This window comes from Trifolium pratense, linkage group LG5 (genome assembly GCF_020283565.1).
Source record: "Trifolium pratense cultivar HEN17-A07 linkage group LG5, ARS_RC_1.1, whole genome shotgun sequence".
Taxonomy (NCBI): Eukaryota; Viridiplantae; Streptophyta; class Magnoliopsida; order Fabales; family Fabaceae; genus Trifolium; species Trifolium pratense.
In genome coordinates this window covers 52895535-52916699 of record NC_060063.1, presented here as the reverse complement: position 1 = coordinate 52916699, position 21165 = coordinate 52895535, and the positions used below count along the sequence as shown (strand labels likewise).

Genomic DNA, 21165 nt, shown 5'->3' with positions numbered 1-21165 from the left:
AGTAGTTTGTCTCTTACTAGCCCAGGAGATAAGGTTTTCACCAACAAATTGACAATTGCCACTTGTGGATTTTCTTTCAATTTTATCTCCAGCATAGTCAGCATCACAGAATCCATTTAGCACATAATCATTGGATTTCTTATAGAGAAGTCCAAGATTAGTTGTTCCCTTCAGATATCTAAAGATTCTCTTTACAGCTGTAAGATGAGATTCTCTAGGATCTGACTAGAATCTTGCACATAAGCATACACTGAATAAAATATCTGGTCTAGAGGCTGTCAGATAGAGTAAGGAACCAATCATACCTCTGTAGACCTTTTGATCTACTTTTCCTTCATCATCTGACTTGCTCATGTTGGTAGTTGAGTGCATAGGAGTGTTCATTATCTTGCAGTCATCTAGATTGAACTTCTTCAGAAGTTCCTTGGTATATTTTGATTGATGAACATAAGTTCCTTCCTTCTTCTGATTGATTTGAATTCCAAGAAAGAATTTCAATTCTCCCATCATGCTCATTTCAAATTCATCCTGCATTATCTTAGAAAAGTTCTTGCACAAGGAAGCATTAGTTGAACCAAAAATAATATCATCAACATAAATTTGAATGATTAAAATGTCTTCTTTGGTTGTTTTTCTAAAGAGTGTGCAATCAACCTTTCCTTTCTCAAAACCCTTTTCAAGAAGAAAATTACTGAGTCTATCATACCAAACTCTTGGAGCTTGTTTCAGACCATACAGTGATTTCTTTAGTTTAAAAACATGTTCTGGGTTTGAGACATCTTCAAAACCAGGAGGTTGCTTAACATACACTTCTTCAGAGATAAAACCATTTAAGAAGGCACTTTTAACATCCATCTGATACAAGGTTATTCCATGATTAACAGCATAAGATAGAAGTAACCTGATTGCTTCAAGTCTAGCAACTGGTGCAAAGGTTTCAGTATAGTCAATCCCCTCTTGTTGACTATAACCTTGTGCAACCAATCTAGCCTTGTTTCTTACCACTTCACCTTGTTCATTCAGCTTGTTTCTGAATACCCATTTTGTTCCAATAATGTTCTTGTGTGAAGGTTTAGGCACTAGAGTCCACACATCATTCCTTTGAAATTGATTCAGCTCTTCTTGCATTGCTACAATCCAAGCATCATCTTTCAGAGCTTCATCAATCTTTGAAGGTTCCATCATTGAGATAAGACCAACCAATGATTCCTCATTTCTTAGTTGAGATCTTGTTTTCCTTGGACTATCCTTGTTGCCTAATATCAGTTCCTCTGGATGTGATGACTTGTATTTGAAGGTATTTCTTGGGGGCTCATCATCTTCAGACTCATCAACATCAGGTTCAGCAGTTGCTTCAGTTCTTTGTTGTTCAGAGTCTGTAGGAACTGTTGTGTTCAGAGGTTCTTCAGAGAATGGATGTTCTGAGTAGTTTGGAATATCTGAATATTGATCCTCTGATACCTGAAATCTAGACAAACCTTCCACAAGCTCTGACACTTGGTCAGGCTCTTTGTCATCAAATTTGACATGCATACTTTCTTCCACAGTGTGTGTTTCAGAAATATACAGTCTGTATGCTTTTGAGCGTTCAGAGTATCCTATAAAGATACCCTTGTAACCTCTAGCATCAAATTTCTTTAGATGGACTTTGTTATTTAAGATGTAACAAGTACATCCAAACTGATGAAAATAAGAAATATCAGGTTTTCTTCCTTTGAACAATTCATAAGCAGTTTTGTTCAACTTAGATCTGATATAGATTCTATTTTGAACATAACATGCTGTGTTTACAGCTTCTGCCCATAAAAACTTTGCTACATTTGTTTCATGCATCATGGTTCTGGCCATTTCTTGCAGAGTTCTATTCTTCCTTTCTACAACCCCATTTTGTTGAGGAGTTCTAGGAGAAGAGAATTCATGCAAAATGCCATATTTTTCACAAAAGTTTTCAAAAGGTTCATTTTCAAATTCTCCACCATGATCACTTCTAACTTTTAAAATAGTGTAGCCTTTTTCATTTTGAATTTGCTTGCAGAAGATGCTAAACTCATCATAAGCTTCATCTTTTGTTCTTAGGAATTTTACCCAAGTCCATCTACTGTAGTCATCAACAATCACTAATCCATACTTCTTTCCATTGATAGAGGCAGTGTGAACTGGCCCAAAAAGATCAATGTGAAGAAGTTCCAATGGTCTTGAGGTAGAGACAATGTTCTTAGGTTTAAAAGAAGATTTTGTAATCTTTCCTTTTTGACATGAACCACAAAGTGTGTTTGAGTGATATTTGATTTTAGGTAAACCTCTGACAAGGTCAAGCTTACTAAGCTTAGAGATTAACCTCCAGTTAGCATGGCCTAACCTCTTATGCCAGATCCATTTTTCTTCACTCAAGGTCAAAAGACACATCACTTTTTGTTCATTCAAATCAGAAAGATTAATTTTATAAACATTGTTCTTTCTCAGACCTTTGAATATCATGGAGTTATCAGATTGTTTAGACACAGTACATGATTCCTTATTAAAGACAACTACATAACCATTGTCGCAAAATTGACTTATGCTCAATAGGTTATGTTTGAGTCCATCAACTAACCAAACATCATTAATAGATAGGGAAGAATTACCTACTGTACCTGTACCTATTATCTTTCCTTTTTGATTTCCTCCAAAGCCAACAGATCCTCCTTCTTTCATAATCAGCTTAGAAAATAGTTGTTTGTCACCAGTCATATGCCTTGAACATCCACTATCCAGATACCATGAATGTTTCATGATATTTCTTTGAGTGGCAGGCTGTATGAGAAACAACTTTAATCATTGCGATAGAACTCTTCATCAAGGTTAATGATAAAGTCATCCCAGTATTCTTCCTCTTCATTTATCAAGTTCTGATTGTTAACTTGAGAACTTGTCAGCCATTGGTCTAGGACATAAGCCCTTCTTCCTTTGCATAAGACTTGTTTCCACACACTGGGTAGGACATATCCTTTCCTAGTTGGTAAATCTGAATGGTACATAATTTCAGTTTTTGGTACCCATCTTCTGGGTCCACGCTTGTTAGTCCACACATGCTTACTATGTTGTCTAGTGTTAGAGAAAGGTCTTGGTTTGGAATAATAACCTTTTTGAAATCTTTTCTTTGTTTGAAATTTGTTATTGTTCCAAGATTTGGATTGTTTATGATTCCAGGGTTTGTATCTATTATCAATCCCATGTTTTGATTGATTATATCTACTGACTCTAGAATCATAAATAATCTGAGTCTTGTACTTCATCTGAGATTTGGAGTTAGAATTTTTCTTTTTAAAAACTTCTGATGTTTTAGGTTGACTAGCTTCAGGTACTGAAGTTCCTTTGAATCCAGAATTTGAAGTCTCAGATGTTGAAGTTTTCAGAACTTCTGAACTAATGTTCTCAGGTTCTGAACAACTTCTATCTTCTGAACTTTTCTTTCCAGATCCTGAGGAACTAGGTTCCTCTGAGCTGTCAGCTTCTAAATCACTCAGATCATCATTGTCATTTTCACAAATACCAGGATTCTTTCCCTCTTCACTTGGTGGAACAACATAATAAACCCAAGATTTTCCAACCTTTTTGGCAAAGGTCTTCAGCTTTGAATATGTTCTACCATATTCATAGCCAAGTCCTTCTCCTCTATGTCTTAAAACATTATAAATTCTATTAGCAGCTTTGCTCTTCCCAAGGTTGAGATGCACAAACTGTTGAAGAGCTATTTCCTGCTCATCAATAGGTTTGTGACAAACAGCACAACCCTTTTCAAAGTCATTTACTCTATTCAGAGTTTCTTGATACAGACCTTGAAAATGTTCTGCTTGTTCAGTCAGAGTGTTAAGCTTTTCTTGTAAAACTTTTTGTTTACTTAACACTCTGAGATGTTTCTCAATGACCTTGTTAAGTGCAGTTATAAGTTGAGATTTAGAGCAGTCAGAAAATACCTCATCAGTTACTTCAGAATCTGATTCTGATTCTGATTCATCGTCTGAGTCTGCATCTGAGTCAGCTGAAGCCATCAGGGCTAGATTTGCCTCTTCTTCTTCCTCAACTTCTTCCTCAGATGATAGCTCTTCAAAAGTAGCCATCAGACTCTTTTTCAATTTGCTCTTGAATTGTTGCTTCTTTGAGCTGTATCTTTTGCTTTTGTCTTTAGCAGACATTTCTGGACAATCAGCAATAAAGTGTCCTGGCTTCTTACAGTTGAAGCAGTTTTTCTGATCATCCTTTTTGCTGACAAAATTTCTGGAGCTGTTACCTCTGAAGTTTCTTTTGTTAAATCTGTTCCATTGCTGAAACTTGGTAAATAAAGCAAACTCATCCTCATTCATCTCATCCTCTTGACCATCAGCAGAAGATTCTTCTTCAATATCAAGAAGCTGAGTCTTAAGAGCCTTAGAAGTAGTCTTGGTTGACTGTAAAGCCACTGACTTGGACTTCTTCTTAGTTTCTGAGTCAGCATCCAGAACCATCTCATGGCTTCTGAGATTGCTTATCAGAGCTTCAAGACTCAGAGTCTTGAGATTTTGAGCTTCCTCTATTGCAGTGACCTTGGGTCTCCAAGCAATAGGAAGACTTCTCAGAATCTTCTGAACATGGTCATAGGTGGAATAACTTCTCTTGAGAGCTTTAAGACCAGATACAAGGATTTGAAACCTTGTAAACATAGTCTCAATGTTTTCATCTTGTTGCATAGTGAATAGTTCATATTGCCTTATCAAAAGACTAGCTTTAGCCTCTTGAACCTTTTCATTACCATCATAGGTAGCACACATAGAATCAAAGATAGATTTAGCAGTAGACTTGTTCTCTATTCTGACATAATCCTCATGTCTAATAGCACCAACAACAATGTCCTTTACTCTATGATGCTTAGTGTAGATTTTTAAGTTAGCTGGTGTGAGTAACTTTCTATGCTCAATGGACAATCTTCCATGTTCATTTAAGTTTTCAAAAGTTACTCCCAACTCAACTAAATCCCACAACTCATGATCAATAGCAGTAATATTGCTATACAATCTCTCTTTCCACCACTCAAATAATGAAGCATCACCATTGAATATAGGGGCTTTTCTGTTGCCACTATGTTCATGTGATTCATTACTTAAGTAGTCAAAACCAAAAGCATTTCTAGGACCACCACCAGCACCACTGGCCTCACCGGCTTCACCGGTTGTTCTAGTACTACTATCATCTCCTCCAGACATAGTGTTCTCACAAGATCTTTACTGTCTCACGGTTAAGTGAAAGTAACAGACCAGGCGCTCTGATGCCAATTGAAGGTGTGAAAACACAAGAAGGGGGGGGGGGGGGTTGAATTGTGTTTTAGCCAAGTTAAAACTTTTTCAAGTTCTTAACTCAACTACGTTAGCAGCGGATAAATAACACAAATAAAAGCAAGATAGAGAGAGAGAAATCACACAAGCAATTTATACTGGTTCCTCTCACAAAACGAGAGTAGTCCAGTCCCCTTGCACTTCCAAGGGAGTTCACTATAATCACACAAGATTACACCTGCTCAAGCACACAAGCAAGAGACTTCTCAACAATGCTCAAGCACACAAGCTTAAGACTTCACACTTAAGCACACAAGCTTAAATTATCTCAAGTAATAGAAAAGTATATAACAATATACAAATGCTCTTAACAGAACCTAAAGAGAGCCAATACAAAGAGTACAGAGTATTAGACTAAAGTGCAAAAACACTTAACAGAGGTTCAGAGCTTGTATATTTCAGAGTTCAGAGTTTGTTCAGCGTACATTCAATCCTAAATAATTGTATATAAGTTGTAGCTGATTCTTCTAGTATATATACCACTAGAAAAGAGTCGTTGCAAAAAGAACCGTTGGAGTTGATAATCTTTTGTCTTCAAGCAGTCTGTCTTGATGCAGTTTGGTTGTATCCAAAACTAAGAAAGAGTTTCAGTTACTTTGACTACTGCAGAGTGGACTTTCCTTATTCAGCTAACAAAACTGAAGACCCACGTTCTCAAGTTAGGACAGACAAAACGAGAGTAGCTGAACTGATCAGGCTTGAAAGGTCCTTTTCTTCATTGGTAGAAGAGTTGACTAGCAAAGGGAATCTTCACAGCTTTCAAAGAGATCTTCAGACTTTGATGAAGCTTAGTAGTCAGTCAAGAAGTTCTGAAGACTTCATCCTCTGAATGTTGTAACTTCTGAAGTCCAACATCTTCTGAGCGCTTGTGAACTTCTGAATTCACATCCTCTGAACTTCACTCAGAGCTTATATGATGCTTATATCTGCGCACTTAAAATAAATTTTTAGTCCTTCCAATTGTTAATTAATACTTTGTTATCATCAAAACCTTTATAGATTTAGGGGCAAACATTTTTAAATCAATTTTGTTCCAACAGACCACAAATCTTAAATCTTAATCTTATATTAAATCTTAAACTAATATAAATGCAAGGCAGTTGAAGCACACAATTTCAGTTCAAGCATTTAGATAAAGCAATTATAGTTGTTTATTAAGTCAGCTACAATATGTTACACACTTACTAATGTCAACTATTATAACCAACTGTTATTAGTTCATGTTTGTATTTGGTGGTCTATATAAGGCTCATAGTTATTAGTTAGGGTAAAGCTCTTTGAGAAACAACGATGGGTAATTAATATATCTATATTTTTTATGAGAGACACTTTACATTTTTAGGTTTAATAAAATTAATTTACAAATATGAAGTGTCTCTTGTAAAAAGGATCGGAGAGTATTATAGTTGTTTAGAAAGGTAATGAACAAGAGGGAAGGAGGGGGCCAATTCCCCTGCTTACGCCTAGGCATGACAATAAAACTCATACCCGCGGGTACCCACCCAAACCATATCCGCTTTGACGGGGAATACTCGAGTTGACTGAGTTTGGGTTCGGGTTTGAGTTTTTCCCGATTTCAAAAGATGGGTTTGGGGTGGGTAATGGGTACATTGATACCCACCCCGAACCCGCCCCGCTTATACTAAAAATTAGATTTCACCTCTTTTAAATTAGAAACGCTTAAACAATCTCTTAAATTAGGTTCATATATTTATTTTTTATTTTAATTTGAGTATTAAACAAACCATTTTCTCTATTTTTTTTCTTTATTTAAAAAATATTGTTGAGAAAAAATAATTTTGGACATTTAACTTTTTTTTAATAAAAAAATACTAAAATATAATTTAAATTCATGTGGAAAGAAACGTAATGGGGATACCCGAAACCCGATGGGATACCCAATCCCCGTTGGGTATGGGTTTGGGGTTATCATTTTTATCCCCGCTCGAATTTGGGATGGGTTTGGGGAAACCCGAACTTTATGAGTTTGGGTTTGGGGAGGGCAAAACCCGTCCCCGCCCCGCCCCATTGTCATGCCTACTTACGCCTGCTCAAATCCGTCACTGTTTAAATTCTTGATAATCTGAAATTCAACCGTAAAATAAATAAAATCTAAAAAATTATTCCATCCAAAATTGATCTTAAATTTTCCCAAATGACTCGTTTTTAGGGGAGTTAAATAATCACTTAAACGGCTAAACCAATCAACCATATTGTTTCGTTCGTGCATGGTCTATTAGTTTCTTGTTTCTGTCAATTAGTTTCAAGTCATCATAATATATTCAATGTTTTGTGTTTAACTTATTTTTTTGATATGGACGTGGATTGGTTATATGAATAAGCAATTAATGAACAACCCTACCAATTAATCCCTAGGAATTTTATCACAAAAACTTATATCGGTGGTCAGGATTTGCATGCTCATGCCTTGTGTTTATGCATTTAGTATATGAATGGAGAGAGACAGTAAGTGATATACAAATGTTAAAAAGTCCCACATCAGATGTGAGTTAGGTTAAACAATGATTTATAAGTAAGCGATAATCTCCACCTTAAAAATTAATTTTATAGGGTTAGTTAGGTCTAACTTATAATTTTAAGATGATAAGGAGATGTGTTAAGAAGTCACACACGAGTTGACATAAACAAGAGTTTATAAATAAAAGACAATTTTCATTTTACAAGCTGATTTTTCATCGTAAGTTAGGTTTAACTCTCGATTTTAATAACAGGTAGGTCCCAAAGACATGTGTGAGAGGCTAGATTGGGCGACATACATTTAAAATAGGATTGAAGCCCACATATAACAAAACAACAACATTTGCCAGCCAAAACATCCACCAAAAATCATCATATATCACATGATATGTCAGTCCACCCATTTCAACAAGGTACATTCCGTACTTTGTCGTATGGCATCAAAGACTTTAGTTTCTTTTAAATTATTTTTGGTAAAAATCAAAAACTTTTTAGCTTTGTCTAGTAAAGGTAGTGGCACTCTCCCTTTTTTATGCCTTTTTGTTTTTCACTCCTATCATTGTTTTTTCTTTGATAGAAATTTTCACTCCTGTGTTTCAACTTTCAAATTTCACACTACTATGCAGTGACACTGGCAGTAACGGGTGCAATTTTTTGCTTGAAATGAAAATATTTTATTTCATTAATGTGCGCACGCTAAATTTTTTCTTTGTTAACTCTTCCGATTTTGGGTAGATCTCTTAATAATTTGTATCATGGTAATCATAGAGGAGTTTAACTGTGAAGAATGAACGCAAATTCTTTTAAACGATTTATAGATCTCATTAAATACTTGAGTCGTCCAATCACTTGGTTATGACTTATGAATACTAAGTTTTAGTATAATTATTTTTTCTTTCAATTTAATATGTATAATATTTATAGTTGGTGCTTAAAAAAAAATATACTTGGTGTATTAACATATATCTACTAAATTAAATTAGTAGAGTGTGGTTAAAACAACCCACCAGGCTTGGGCTTATGAAAAAATTTAATTAAACAGGACAAATAAATTGGAGAATTTAATTCAATTAATTAAATTAGTAAACTATACTTCCGTACTGCATCAAAAAAATAAAAGCAAATCATCGAAGAAAAACAACAAGCAAACTTGTAACTGAGATGCAAGTTAATAATTTTAAGGGGTTCAAATTAAAATAATATAGACCATAGGTGTAAATATTAAAAGTGTGCACCCTCTCACATTAGAGTGGCATCGCCCCCTCATACTATGTAATGTATTCTTTTTTTTTTTAAGGAATTTCTGACTTTTATTACAACTAAAAGTGAAAAATATGTTTTCATTCCCTACTTTATATATATATATATATATATATATATATATATATATATATATATATATATATATATATATATATATATATATATATATATATATATATATATAGTTTTCAACCTGTAAAATATTATCACCTATTTGTATCCCTATAAAAAAATGAGTTTAATTGATATGCACCGACGGTGTAAAATAATTTTACACCATCATCCAATAAACAACCATTATTTTGCCATGTCATATTAAGAAAGTGGGGTGAAGTGGGGTGATGTGGCGGAAAACATGGTTGGTATTGGTTGACAGTGTAAAATTATTTTACACCGTCGATGCATATCAATTAAATCCTAAAAAAATTCTTTTGTTTTTAGTTTATATATAATGCGCAAAATTTTGACATTTTTTTAAATTTTTTTTAACATAATATGAACTTATATAGATTTAACTTGATATATAAACATAATATAGACTATTTTGAATATAAAAATGTCATAATATTATTTGCATTAACATGTCAAAATTTTGCTAATTAAGAACTAAGAACAACTTTTTTTCTGACAAAATATTTTGTTTTAAAAATAAAAACATGTGATTTTATTTTATAGGGACAAAACTCATTATAAAAATAGTGACCGAAAATATAAAAGAAATCGTTATAAAGCAAAATCATGGAGAGATAACGTCCACATAAAAAGGAATTACTTTATGCAAGTGGAATCGTGGGGGTGCCTTTCTGTGATCAATGTCTCTATCATATACACTCTTCTCTTTTCGTTGGGACATTTCATGCACCGTATAATATTTTCTTTTCCCTTTAACAACATGTGACATGCACTATAGGAGTATCTTACATAGTATGATAGATAATTGATAATGGATTCCATCAGAAAATAAATGAGGAACTGTGACACAAATAGTAGATATATACTTGAGTTTCTTAATGATTTGGTCCTGAATTCGATCTCGGTCGGTGTGTATGGAGAATTATTTGTTGGGAGAGGTCAACCTCTTAAATGAAGTTACCTCGAGGAGATTAATCTCTGCAGTTACGTGCGAAGGATATCTTTAGTTTACTTTCTATTTTGTTTTCCATGTCACTCTCTTACTTGTAAGGAAAAATAAGCGGAAAAAAAATTAGACCAAACATTACCTAAAACTTAAAAGAAAAGTGGTTGCAAATACTATCTATTTATTCTAGTAACACCTCCTCCAAAATTACTAGTTACACCAATTGTTCGTTTTTAAACAAAAAACAAATTAATGAATTTGCATTGTCCTTACAATTAAATAAATCAAATTTGCAAACATACCATTATGATTTATGTTATCCTTTCCTCCTTCCCGTTCTCTTCCCGTTCTGATGTCTATACTTTGTTGCTTCTTTCACAACCAAAAGTTAACTTTGTCTTTGCTTTTTGTCGTCTTGTGAAAGTTTCAAAACTAAAAATGACAACAATAATTAGATTTTTCTTTAGTTTCAAACCTATATGCCCATATCTCTTTGTTATTTGCAGGGATAAACCGTCTCATTTGATCACTCAAGGAGTCCATGAGGGAGAGTGGAAACCTATGAGGGCCGGTAGAAATGGTCCATTTATTTCACATCCTATGTTTGCGGATGATTTACTATACTTTTTGCGGAGGCAAATTCCACAAAATGAATGTTGTTATTAAAATTCTTGATCAGTTCTATTAACTATCAGGACAAAAGGTATAAACACTTAGTCAGATCATCTCTCAACCGATGTGAGGAGGTCGGATTACAATTACCTAATCGGCCGAGTGAAGAGTAAATTATCAGGATGGAAGGCAAAACAATTATCTTTCGCCGGTAGAGTTACGCTCTCGAAGGCTGTTATTGAGGCTATTCCCATCTATCCCATGATGACCACCCCACCCCCATTCCTAAAGCTTGTTTGAATGAGATACAAAAGATTCGACGTGCTTTCATATGGGGTGACGAAGATGGTAGTCGAAAATATCATGCGGTGAATTGAGACATTGTTACCAAACCAAAAACTCTTGGTGTAATCACTGTGTGAGAAGATACCATGCATGTGCTTCGGGATTGTCCTCTAGCCAAGGTAGTTTGGTGTAATTTGATGAAGGGAGCAGCTGCTATTTGGAAGATTGGATCAACTTGAATTTGAATCAAGACCTTGGGAAAGAGAATGATGACACTTGGTGTTGTGTGTGGGCTATGGGGTGTCACTTTCTTTGGCTCTAGACCAAGTCAACCATGGAAGCATATTATGAGTTGGGTTCAACATTATAAGCAAGCAAATAACTCAAATGTAGCGTCACATGCGAGTCTTAAAGCGGTAGCTCAAATTGGTTGGAATCCTCCGGAAGGCGATTGGATAATGCTCAATACATATGGAGCTAGTAGTAGCAGTTCAGGTGGGTGTGGGGGACTGCTTAGAAACGTGAATGGTCAATGGTTGGGGGGTTTCTCACTTTATCTTGGACGGTGCAATGCCTACCTTGCATAGTCGTGGGGAGTTTTTGATGGTCTCAAATTTGCTTACGATAAAGGGTTCATAAAGATTGTGTTGCATATTGATTATAATGTCGTGGTTCAAAAGCTACAAAGCGACAAAAATGGTAGTGTTGTTGGATGGAGAATCATTCAAGAAATTAAAAGGTTACTTGCTATGGATTGGGAGGTTAAAATTTGTCACTCTTATCGTGAATCAAATGCTTGTGTTGATCTTCTGGCTAATTTGAGGTGTGACCATGAACCGGGGATGCGTGTGTATGAGCAATGTCCTGCGAGTCTAAATTCATTATTATTAGCTGATGTTATGTGAATAACTACTCCTAAAATCAACTCTTTATAGTTTCTTTTCTTTGGGTTTCGGCCCCTTTTGTATAAAAAAAATAACTAAATCATTTCGCGAAGCACCGACGTATGAAAAACAAGTTTTCAACTTATATGCGATCACTAAATTGACATGCATAATGGACATGAGATATTGTTGTGTACATGCTCATAGTTTGGGATCTTTTTAATTTTTAATTTTTTATTTATAAATTAATCCCTTTTAATATATGAAAAATACTAAACAGTGTCTGGGGCACTAGTTAAATATATAAATAAATAAATAATTATCTTGAAACTTGTGTATTCAATACATTGAAAATGTAAAAATAAGTTATTTTATCAACATTTATTTTATCTTTTATTTATATTTTTAGTATCCTTAACAAGTGTCATAGGACACCGTTTAGCATGACCCTTAATATATCTATAAAAGTGTTGCTATAAATATTATTTTTTGAATACTAAACCAAAAATATCAAATAATTTTTAAAAATCAAATTTTTCTTTTGAGTAATAAAATTAGGGCCCTTTTGGATTAACTTATTTTTGAGCTTATGCAAACAGTTTATACAATTTTTATGTATTATTATAAGTTTGTCAAGGTAGTTTATGATAAAATTAACTTATAAAAATACAATATTCACTAGTGTGAACTTATAAAATAGCATAAAACTTAATTTATACTGCATAAATTGTTTGCATAAGCTCAAAAATAAGCTAATCAAAATGAGCCCTTAGTGTTTTAACTAATCTATACCATAATATTAAAAAATAAATAAAATAACAATCAATACACAATGCTCAGTGTTGGTCAAAAAAAATTTTGTCAAATTTTGGTCAAATCAGTACACAATAAGAGTAATTATAGATTTTGGTCAAAAGAATTTTTATAAATATTCAGTCAATAACACAATTTTTTTCAAACATAAATTTATACCTTAATTGAAAAAACTGTAAAAGAATCTATTACTTTTGGTCAACAATTTTTTTAAATTTTTTTTGTCTAAATTTGTTCTTAACAATTCCAAATTTAAATTTGTAATAAAAGTAACTACCAATTTTGATTGAAAATCCTTTTCTTTATTTTTTCTTCTTAACTACGATTTCCAGCTTCATTAATTAGTTATTATATATACATCACAGAGTTTCATTTGTGCTCTATTCATTCACAATTATATTCATGCATTCCATTTCTTTTACAAATAGCATTCATTTGTTCGTTAATGTTACCAACTTCACGAACTACTTCTATGGCGACTCCAACAACTAATGAGAAGAAGGTTAGTCGCAATGACTATATTTGCGACGACATTGCATTTTCTATTCTTTCGAAGCTTCCTGTTAAATCTGTCAAGCGCTTCTCTTGCGCTAGCAAATCATGGTCACTTTTATTTGAAAATCTTAATTTCTTGAACAAGTTTCGAAACAATCTTGTTTCCAAACCTATTCCACTCTATGACGATGATGATGCTTGTCTCCTCTTTAAACAAATAGCGCCTCAAACAACGCCTGAGACTAAATTGTCTTTGGGTTTGGGCGAGGAGGCGATCATATTAAATTTGGATCTTCCATCTATATTCAATGTTAATTATGCTAATCCAGATATTGACATTTTAGGTTCTGCTATTAATGGAATTATTTGCCTCTATGATTATGATGATCATACAAATGTAATATTGTGTAACCCATATACTCAAGAAATTAAATTTGTTCCTTATACCCCCACTAAGTTTCAACTACCTGATGACACCGGTGCCTTCTTTCTTCATGGATTTGGTTATGACCATGTTCACGATGATTTCAAGGTCATTATGTATGTGGATTGTGATTTATTATATAATGAATATTGGGAAGATGATACTCCCGATTCTTTTTGGGAGGTATATAGTCTAAAAAGTAACGCTTGGAGAAGACTAAATGTTGATAATATTCCAGTTCTTAACGATACTCCGGTAGGTTTGGAGGTGTACTTAGATGGAATATGTCATTGGTTAGGGACAAAAGATGAGGAAACGTATCATGTGGTGTCATTCAACTTGAGCAATGAAGTGTTTTTCACTATACCCATAGATGAGTATGTTCCCTATTGTTTCAAATTGGCTGTGTTAAATGGATCTCTTGCTATGATCACAATGAATGACAAAACCATGTCTTTCAGCATATCAATTTTAGGTGAAATCGGTGTTAAGGAATCACGGACTACAATTTTCAATGTTGGACCTTTGTCTTTTTCCATTAAACATATTATCGCAGCCGGGAAGAAGGGTAATATATATTTTTCCAAAGAAAGAAGTGGTAAAATAGCTTGTTTTGATTTAACTAGTGGGATGATTGAGGAAATTGATTTGGAAGGAACAAGTTATATTGATCAAGTTGTATTTTACAAGAAAAGTCCTAATCGAATTGAAGAATTAATAAACAATTAGTGGTTTTTGTAGTCAAAGTTTAAAGTATTACCCTTAAGGTTTATGAGTCTACTAAGATCGAACATTTTAATAAATAATAGGAATTTTATTGGTTGTGTGCTTAGGTGAGGACTCACCTAAGAATTTCTCTATTTTTAAAAACTATTTGAATCAATGAAATTCTTTGTTAATTTTTGTGTTTGAAATTCTTATCAATTTTTTAGTGCAATTTTCTTCTATTTCTTTGGTTTCTTTGGATTTAAAATATTTTGGTTCATACTTTGATATTTTGATTAATGCAATGCAACAGTTTTTATGAGGCTTTTCTATCACAATTTTGATCTCCATCGTTAGTTCTCATCTTAGGTTTTTAAAGCATCATGCATTGCTTCAAATGGTTCTATGCTGTTTAGCAAATAAATTATGTGCATACATATGCATTAAATTGCCAGGCTCTTTTCCGCATTTACAGTTTTAATATTGTCCATAGATTCTTATTAGTTAATTTGTAGTATGTCACTTAATGAAACTTTCTTAATTATATGGAAATGAAAATTTAAACATTGTTGTATTAATTTAATTAATGGCTGATATACTATGTGGCTGACAATTTAAAATTTTAGATTCCACTCTAGAATTTCAACTTTGAAAGGGGGGAACTACATCATACCTAAATGAAAAAATAATAATAAAGGACTAAAATGTTACAAATAAATAAAATAAATGACTAAATAGAAAAATATATAAAGGACTAAAGTGTTACAAATAAATATGATAAAGGATCTATGATGTAATTTTGTTATATTTATTAGTGATAAATAATTGTCTTGAATTGAATTTTCTCACAAGAGATCAAATTCCTTATCATTTGTTTAAGAATCCTAATCACTTGGAGAGATTAATTGGTTTTTTTTTGTCCCATTTTTTTATTACAAGGAGGATAATTAGGGCTGATCCCGAATATTTGGAGACACTTTAGCGAAGGATCTTGACTAGTTTTTTCGGACCTCCACTAAATCGGGCGAGCAACCCATTTTGGCGTGTCGGGCTTAGGCGAATGGTACCTCCTTCAAATCTTTTGCATGAACATTTGATGTCCACCGTAGAGCCCCGGTAAAATGATTCTCGGGCCTCAAGTGTTATCACGTTCATCGTTCACAGGAAAACGGACGGAAAAACAAATCAACCTGGCGACTTCCAATTCAGGAATTCGGGTGGAGCAATCACAAATGATTCATGTCAATAGGTCGGTCATAATTAACAAGTTCTAGCATTTTATATTTTCATCGAATGAATGACTGCAATTGGCTGTAGTTCAAAAAATATGTGTTTAAGTGATGTTTCTATTGCATATATAATATGCTTAAATTCAATTATTATTCCAACTTAATAAAACTATCAGTGTACAATCTGTATGTAGCTTTTAAAAGGTAAAACAGCGATATAATATGTGAGTTAAAGAACTGTCCAATTAGGCTGGTTTCACATTTTCTTACAGGGGAGAACTTGTTTTCTTTCATTGCCCAGAAGAAGATTATAGTCATCGAGGCTAATTAAATACCCTCCAAGCACAATCCCGGTAGCTAGGGTTGGCAATGTGCATCTGGTGAAGCGAATCCCCGCGAGGATTGCCCCGTTCGGAGCTCCGAAAACAAAGATTTTATCCCTGTGGGGATGGGGATGGAGGCAAAAATCCCCCCGCAGGCACTTTGGGGCGGGGATCGGGGACGAAGCATTCGTCCCCGCGGATTCCCCGAATCTGTCCATGTATACACTATATATTATTATTAGTATGATTATTAGTAGCCAAATATTTTTGTAATGTTTTTAGTATGATTATTAGTCCATTCCCGAAACTGTCATACTTTGCTATGGAATATTTTGACCGTTAGGTTTTGTATGATTATTAGTGGCCAAATATTTTTGCAATGTTTTTTGGTTGTGTTGTTTTTATTATTTAAAAAAGAAAGATGCAAAATATTTATTTTTTAAAATAAGACAGAAAAAATAATGTCATACTAACGTCATAATTTGACTGAAAAATATAGAAATTTTGTTAATATTTGATATCCGTGGATCTCCGCGGGAACCCTGGGGATCTGTGGGGATGGGGACAAATATTCCCCCGTGGGGACGGGGATGGAGGCAAAATCTCCTCCGCATGCTGTTATGAAGGTCTCATAATGCTAAGCTGAATCCACTATACTAAAGCAGAAAAATCACTAGAACTTCAAATGAAATAAAAATTCTGCAAACCACTAAGTTTAAGCAATAAAATGTACAAAAATATTAATGTCAATCTATTCTTAACCAAAAAGAATAAAATCAAAACACATAGTCTTTCCATTGAATCATTTGTGATTTTCATCCTAAGATCAAACTGTCATTGAGTAACTTGTTGCAAGAAATGAACTCATTTACTTACTTAAGTCAGGTATATAGAAAATTATATATTCTAGCTTCATTTAATAATGTGTTAGCCTAAGTACTGATTTCTCATGAGTAATAGTTATACCTGTTTCTTTTGTTGTAGGACTCAGGATAGGCAAAAATAGGCAACACCAGCACTATAAACTTTAACAAAGAGTTACTTACTGCACTCAATCAATTCATTTGCTCCTCTGTATGCAAACTAAACTTCAGTGTTTAAACACAAACAAATATAGAATCACAGTTTACACACACACACACAATACATTGCAAGTTAAAACATCACAAAGTAAAATAGAAATCGGGTTAGCCAAACTGAACCAATTAAGATATTTTAAATCCAAGGAAACCAAAAGAAGTAGAAGAAAATTGCACTCCTCACATAGAAAGCACAAAAGAGGTTGAAACTATAGAAGAACAAGTGGTTAAACCATTATTGGCACGAAGGTTTTAGAAACACTCAACAGGCTGAAGTTGAAGAAAAAGATAAATTATGCGAAGGTAACAAAGAAAAGTACAAAGGTTCACCAGAATCAGAAAGGGAATATCTTACTATATATATCGGAAACTTGATTGAAATAAAGGAAAATCAAGAGGCCTAAGAATAAAATTTAAGATAGAGAGCAACACTATGTGGCAAGAGATAATGGAAAAGTAGACACTAAAGAAAAAGATATGTTCAAAGAATACAAAACAACTCAAAATGTTAATGATGAGAAATTTCCAAAGACAAAAGAGGATGTACAAATAGTCAAATACCATAAATAAGAGACAGCGAAACAGAAGAGATTAAAGCCCGAAAAATCGCAGAATATCAAGAAGCTAAACCATCTAAGTTACAAAGGAAAAGGATTAAACTACAGTCCACAGATGAAATAAACAGAAAATCAGAATATCTCATCACATTCACATCTAAACAAGTTGCAGTTACACAATATACTATGTAAAACCATGTATATTTCCAATCAATGATACATATCCACAATATGCAAATAATCGAAAAACATACAATTTAGAACAACTAGTCCTAAAAAGAGGACCTGCAAACCATGTATATATGATGAAGACTTAACATCCCCATATATGCCATAGAGGGTATTCAACTTCAAACATGTAGTCTTTTCATTAGATCAACAAAATATTCTAAAATATGAGATATTTCTACATACATTCTGTTGTTACTGGACATTCAATACAGAGAAGAACTCATCCATACAATAGAACTATAAAGCAATAAGCATTGATATAATACTGGAAAAGCCAAACAAGTACTATACTTCCTATTGTTCAATCTTAGTAACTAGATTCATAAACCTCCAGGGTAAAACTTTAAGCTTTGACTACAAAAAACAATGAATTCATTGCTTCTTCAATCGACGATGACTTGCCTTGTAAAATACAATTTGATCGATAGAACTATTGCTTTCAAAATCAATCTTCTCAATCATCAAAGTAGTTAAATCAAGACAAACTACTTTACCATCTTTTTCTTTGAAGAATATTTTGCCCTTCTTCCCAGCTGCAATAGAATCTTCAACGGAAGAAGACAAAGGTCCAACTCCAACATTGAAAAGTCTAATCCTCGACTCTTTGACACCGATTTCACCAAAAATTGATATGTTGAAAGACATGTTATCATTCCTATTTTTGATCATAGCAACAGACCCATTTAACACCACCAATTTGTAACAATAGGAAGCACATTCATCTACGAATACGCTTAAAAACACTTCATTGCTCAAGTTAAATGACACGAGATAAGTTTGGTCATCTTTTAACCCCAACCAATGACACATTCCATTCAAGTACACCTCCAAACCTTTTGTACCTGATTCAAGAAATGGAATAGTATGATCACCATTGAGTCTTCTCCAAGAGTTACTTTTTAGACTATATATCTCCCAAAACGAGTCATAGTCATATTCTCCTTCTCCAACAAGTAAATCACAATTCACATACAGAATGATCTTGAAATCATCTTGAACACAGTCATAACCAAATCCATGAAGACAATAAGCACTTTCTAGACCATCAGGTAGGTATTTCTTAACAGGGGTAGGAGGAACCAATTTCCTTTTTCTAGTATTAGGATTCCACAATACTACAGTTGTATGATTGAAACAATCATAGAGACAAACAATGCCATCAATAGCAGAACCTAAAATTTCAGTAGATTGATTACCATTATCTAGAAATATAGATGGAAGATTCAGATCCAATACAATTTCATCCTCACCCAAACCCAAGGAAAATGTAGTCCCATACATAGTTCGTTTAAAGAGAAAACAAGCATCATCATAGAGTGGAACAGATTTGGAAACAAGATTGTTTCTAAACTTGTTAAAGAAATCAGAATTTTCAAATAAAACTGACCATGATTTGCGAACGCAAGAAAAACGCTTCAGAGATTTAACAGGAAGTTTGGAGAGAATACATAATGCAATTTCATCGGGAATGTAGCTACTGCTACTAACCTTCTTCTCATTTGTTGTTAGATCTGCCATAGAACTAGTTCTTGAAGTTTCTTTTGTTTTCACATTCAGTTCACTACACCACCTAATCTGAGGATAAGTTTTGACTTAGATATATTTTTGATGTTGTAATTGTCAAAGGAAAAATGTTATTTAAATACAAATTTTTAACAAAAATACAACAAAACTATATTTTTTTGCTTTTTTTAATATTTATTGCACGTCTCGATATACATATTGTGAGTGAAGAAAACATGTGTTATATTTTTTTATGTTTATATAAGGCACCTCTTGTCAAAAACAAAAAAGTATGAATGTTGTAAATATATTAATTAATATTAAATAAACTTTTTTTTTATGCAGTATTATTGAATTAAATAAACGTTTCGCTTTAAAGAAATATATAATACATATGTTTCTTTTATACCCCTGAATTTCCAATTTGGTGCTTACAGAAAAATTCGGTTTGTAGAAACCGAGTTTTTTTTTGCCTTTAAAACAAATTTCGGTCTCTAAAAATTGAAATTTAAGTTGAATTTGCACTAGAAAAAATTCGATTTCTGTGAACCGAATTTTTCTGCAAGGGCAAAATTGGTTTATTGGGGGTATAAAAGAATCACGGGGGTGGGGAGAGAAAACATCTTTTTGATATAATACTTAGCTTTTTTTTAAAAGTAGTTTAGTGGATAGAAAGTCCATAAGTGGAGAGTCCGAGGTTCAAACTTCGACTCCTGTGCATATAATGTGATGTTTCAGCCAACTGAGTTAAACTCACGAGGATATAATACATAATTTATTATTAATCAAATATAGTTATTACTAATCAAATATAATTATTGTTAATCAAATACAATAATAGTCTAATAATTTTATTGGTTTGTATTGTTTTTCAATTATTTAAAACGAGTTAGATCTGTTAGCACCAGGTGTCAAACTTTATTTTGACATCAAATATAAACCGTTAATTTCCTTTCATTCAAAGGTTAATCTTTATTCACTTATATTTTTCCGTAGGGCTTCAGGACAATATCCCAATATTTTTTTTTTTTACAAATCCCAGATTTATTTAATCACACTCTCTCTCAAATAAAATAAAAATATGACGGATATGCATTGACATGTATTGTATCTGCAATTGCGAGGTCTCGAGTGGAGAAAAATCATGAAGAATTGCTGGTATGAAACTATGAATTCTTTTTGGCACCCCAATAAATTAGTTTAATTTACTTAAATTTTATCAGCGGTGATGAGAAACAGGGATGGATAAAACATTGATATCGATCATTGGATTCTAGGATAATTTTTTGTGAGGGAAACATGCTTGATGACAGGATCTTGGGCGTCCAAAGGGGTAATGCTCATGTCAACCAGAGTGTTGAAAAGGGTTCACGTGGAGAAAGATAGATAAGGAAGGATATCCCAATTATTTGGTAACAAAGAGGTAAAAGAGGACAAATTACTTCCGAACTTTTTAAGTGGATGATTGTAAACCTTTGGATCAACTTAAATTAAGGGTTAGGATTTGGTGTCAAAATAAAGTTTGACATCTGGTGTCAACGAATCTAACTAATTTAAAACATATACAAATGTCTAAGCTGTCAATGAATGATTTTTTGTTTATTGTTTTAGTTTCGTGCATTGCTGTGTTCTTATGTATTACTAGAGACTAGAGAGTAACAGTAGTGCTCATATTTTAACTCCTAAAAACGTTTCTAAAGTCTGATACATACAGCTTTGGCATCTTCACAATTGCATTTGATATCATATGACAAATGATTACAAGAATGAAACATAAAAATATGGTTATTAATGTTTCTCTTTCTCTTCATTCTTCATTTTGCTTGGACAATGGCATAAAATGGAAGAGCATGTAAAC

General features: G+C 33.3%; 3 protein-coding genes across 3 annotated transcripts; 2 read left to right on the top strand and 1 right to left on the bottom strand.

Annotated features, from left to right (window-relative positions):
- Positions 1-11333: 11333 nt before the first annotated feature.
- Positions 11334-11969, top strand: LOC123886891. Its single transcript, XM_045936165.1, has 2 exons — positions 11334-11559; positions 11695-11969. The coding sequence occupies exons 1-2, from the start codon at positions 11334-11336 to the stop codon at positions 11967-11969; spliced, it is 501 nt and encodes a 166-aa protein (XP_045792121.1).
- A 1264-nt stretch (positions 11970-13233) lies between these two features.
- On the top strand, positions 13234-14409 carry LOC123886890 (F-box protein At1g53790-like). Its single transcript, XM_045936163.1, has 2 exons — positions 13234-13735; positions 13838-14409. Exons 1-2 carry the CDS (start codon positions 13234-13236, stop codon positions 14407-14409), a joined length of 1074 nt encoding a protein of 357 aa, XP_045792119.1.
- Positions 14410-18176: 3767 nt separating this feature from the next.
- LOC123886889 (F-box/kelch-repeat protein At3g06240-like) lies at positions 18177-19322 on the bottom strand. The gene has a single exon (XM_045936162.1). The coding sequence runs from the start codon at positions 19320-19322 to the stop codon at positions 18177-18179; it is 1146 nt and encodes a 381-aa protein (XP_045792118.1).
- Between the last annotated feature and the right edge of the window lie 1843 nt (positions 19323-21165).

Excerpts from the sequence above, each read along its gene's own strand:
- LOC123886891 (XM_045936165.1), top strand. The coding sequence starts at position 11,334 with ATGACACTTGGTGTTGTGTGTGGGCTATGGGGTGTCACTTTCTTTGGC. Across the intron at positions 11,560-11,694 it reads AGCTAGTAGTAGCAGTTCAG|GGTTCATAAAGATTGTGTTG; the intron begins GTGGGTGTGGGG and ends CTTACGATAAAG.
- LOC123886890 (XM_045936163.1), top strand. The coding sequence starts at position 13,234 with ATGGCGACTCCAACAACTAATGAGAAGAAGGTTAGTCGCAATGACTAT. Across the intron at positions 13,736-13,837 it reads TCAACTACCTGATGACACCG|ATGATACTCCCGATTCTTTT; the intron begins GTGCCTTCTTTC and ends AATATTGGGAAG.
- LOC123886889 (XM_045936162.1), bottom strand. The coding sequence starts at position 19,322 with ATGGCAGATCTAACAACAAATGAGAAGAAGGTTAGTAGCAGTAGCTAC.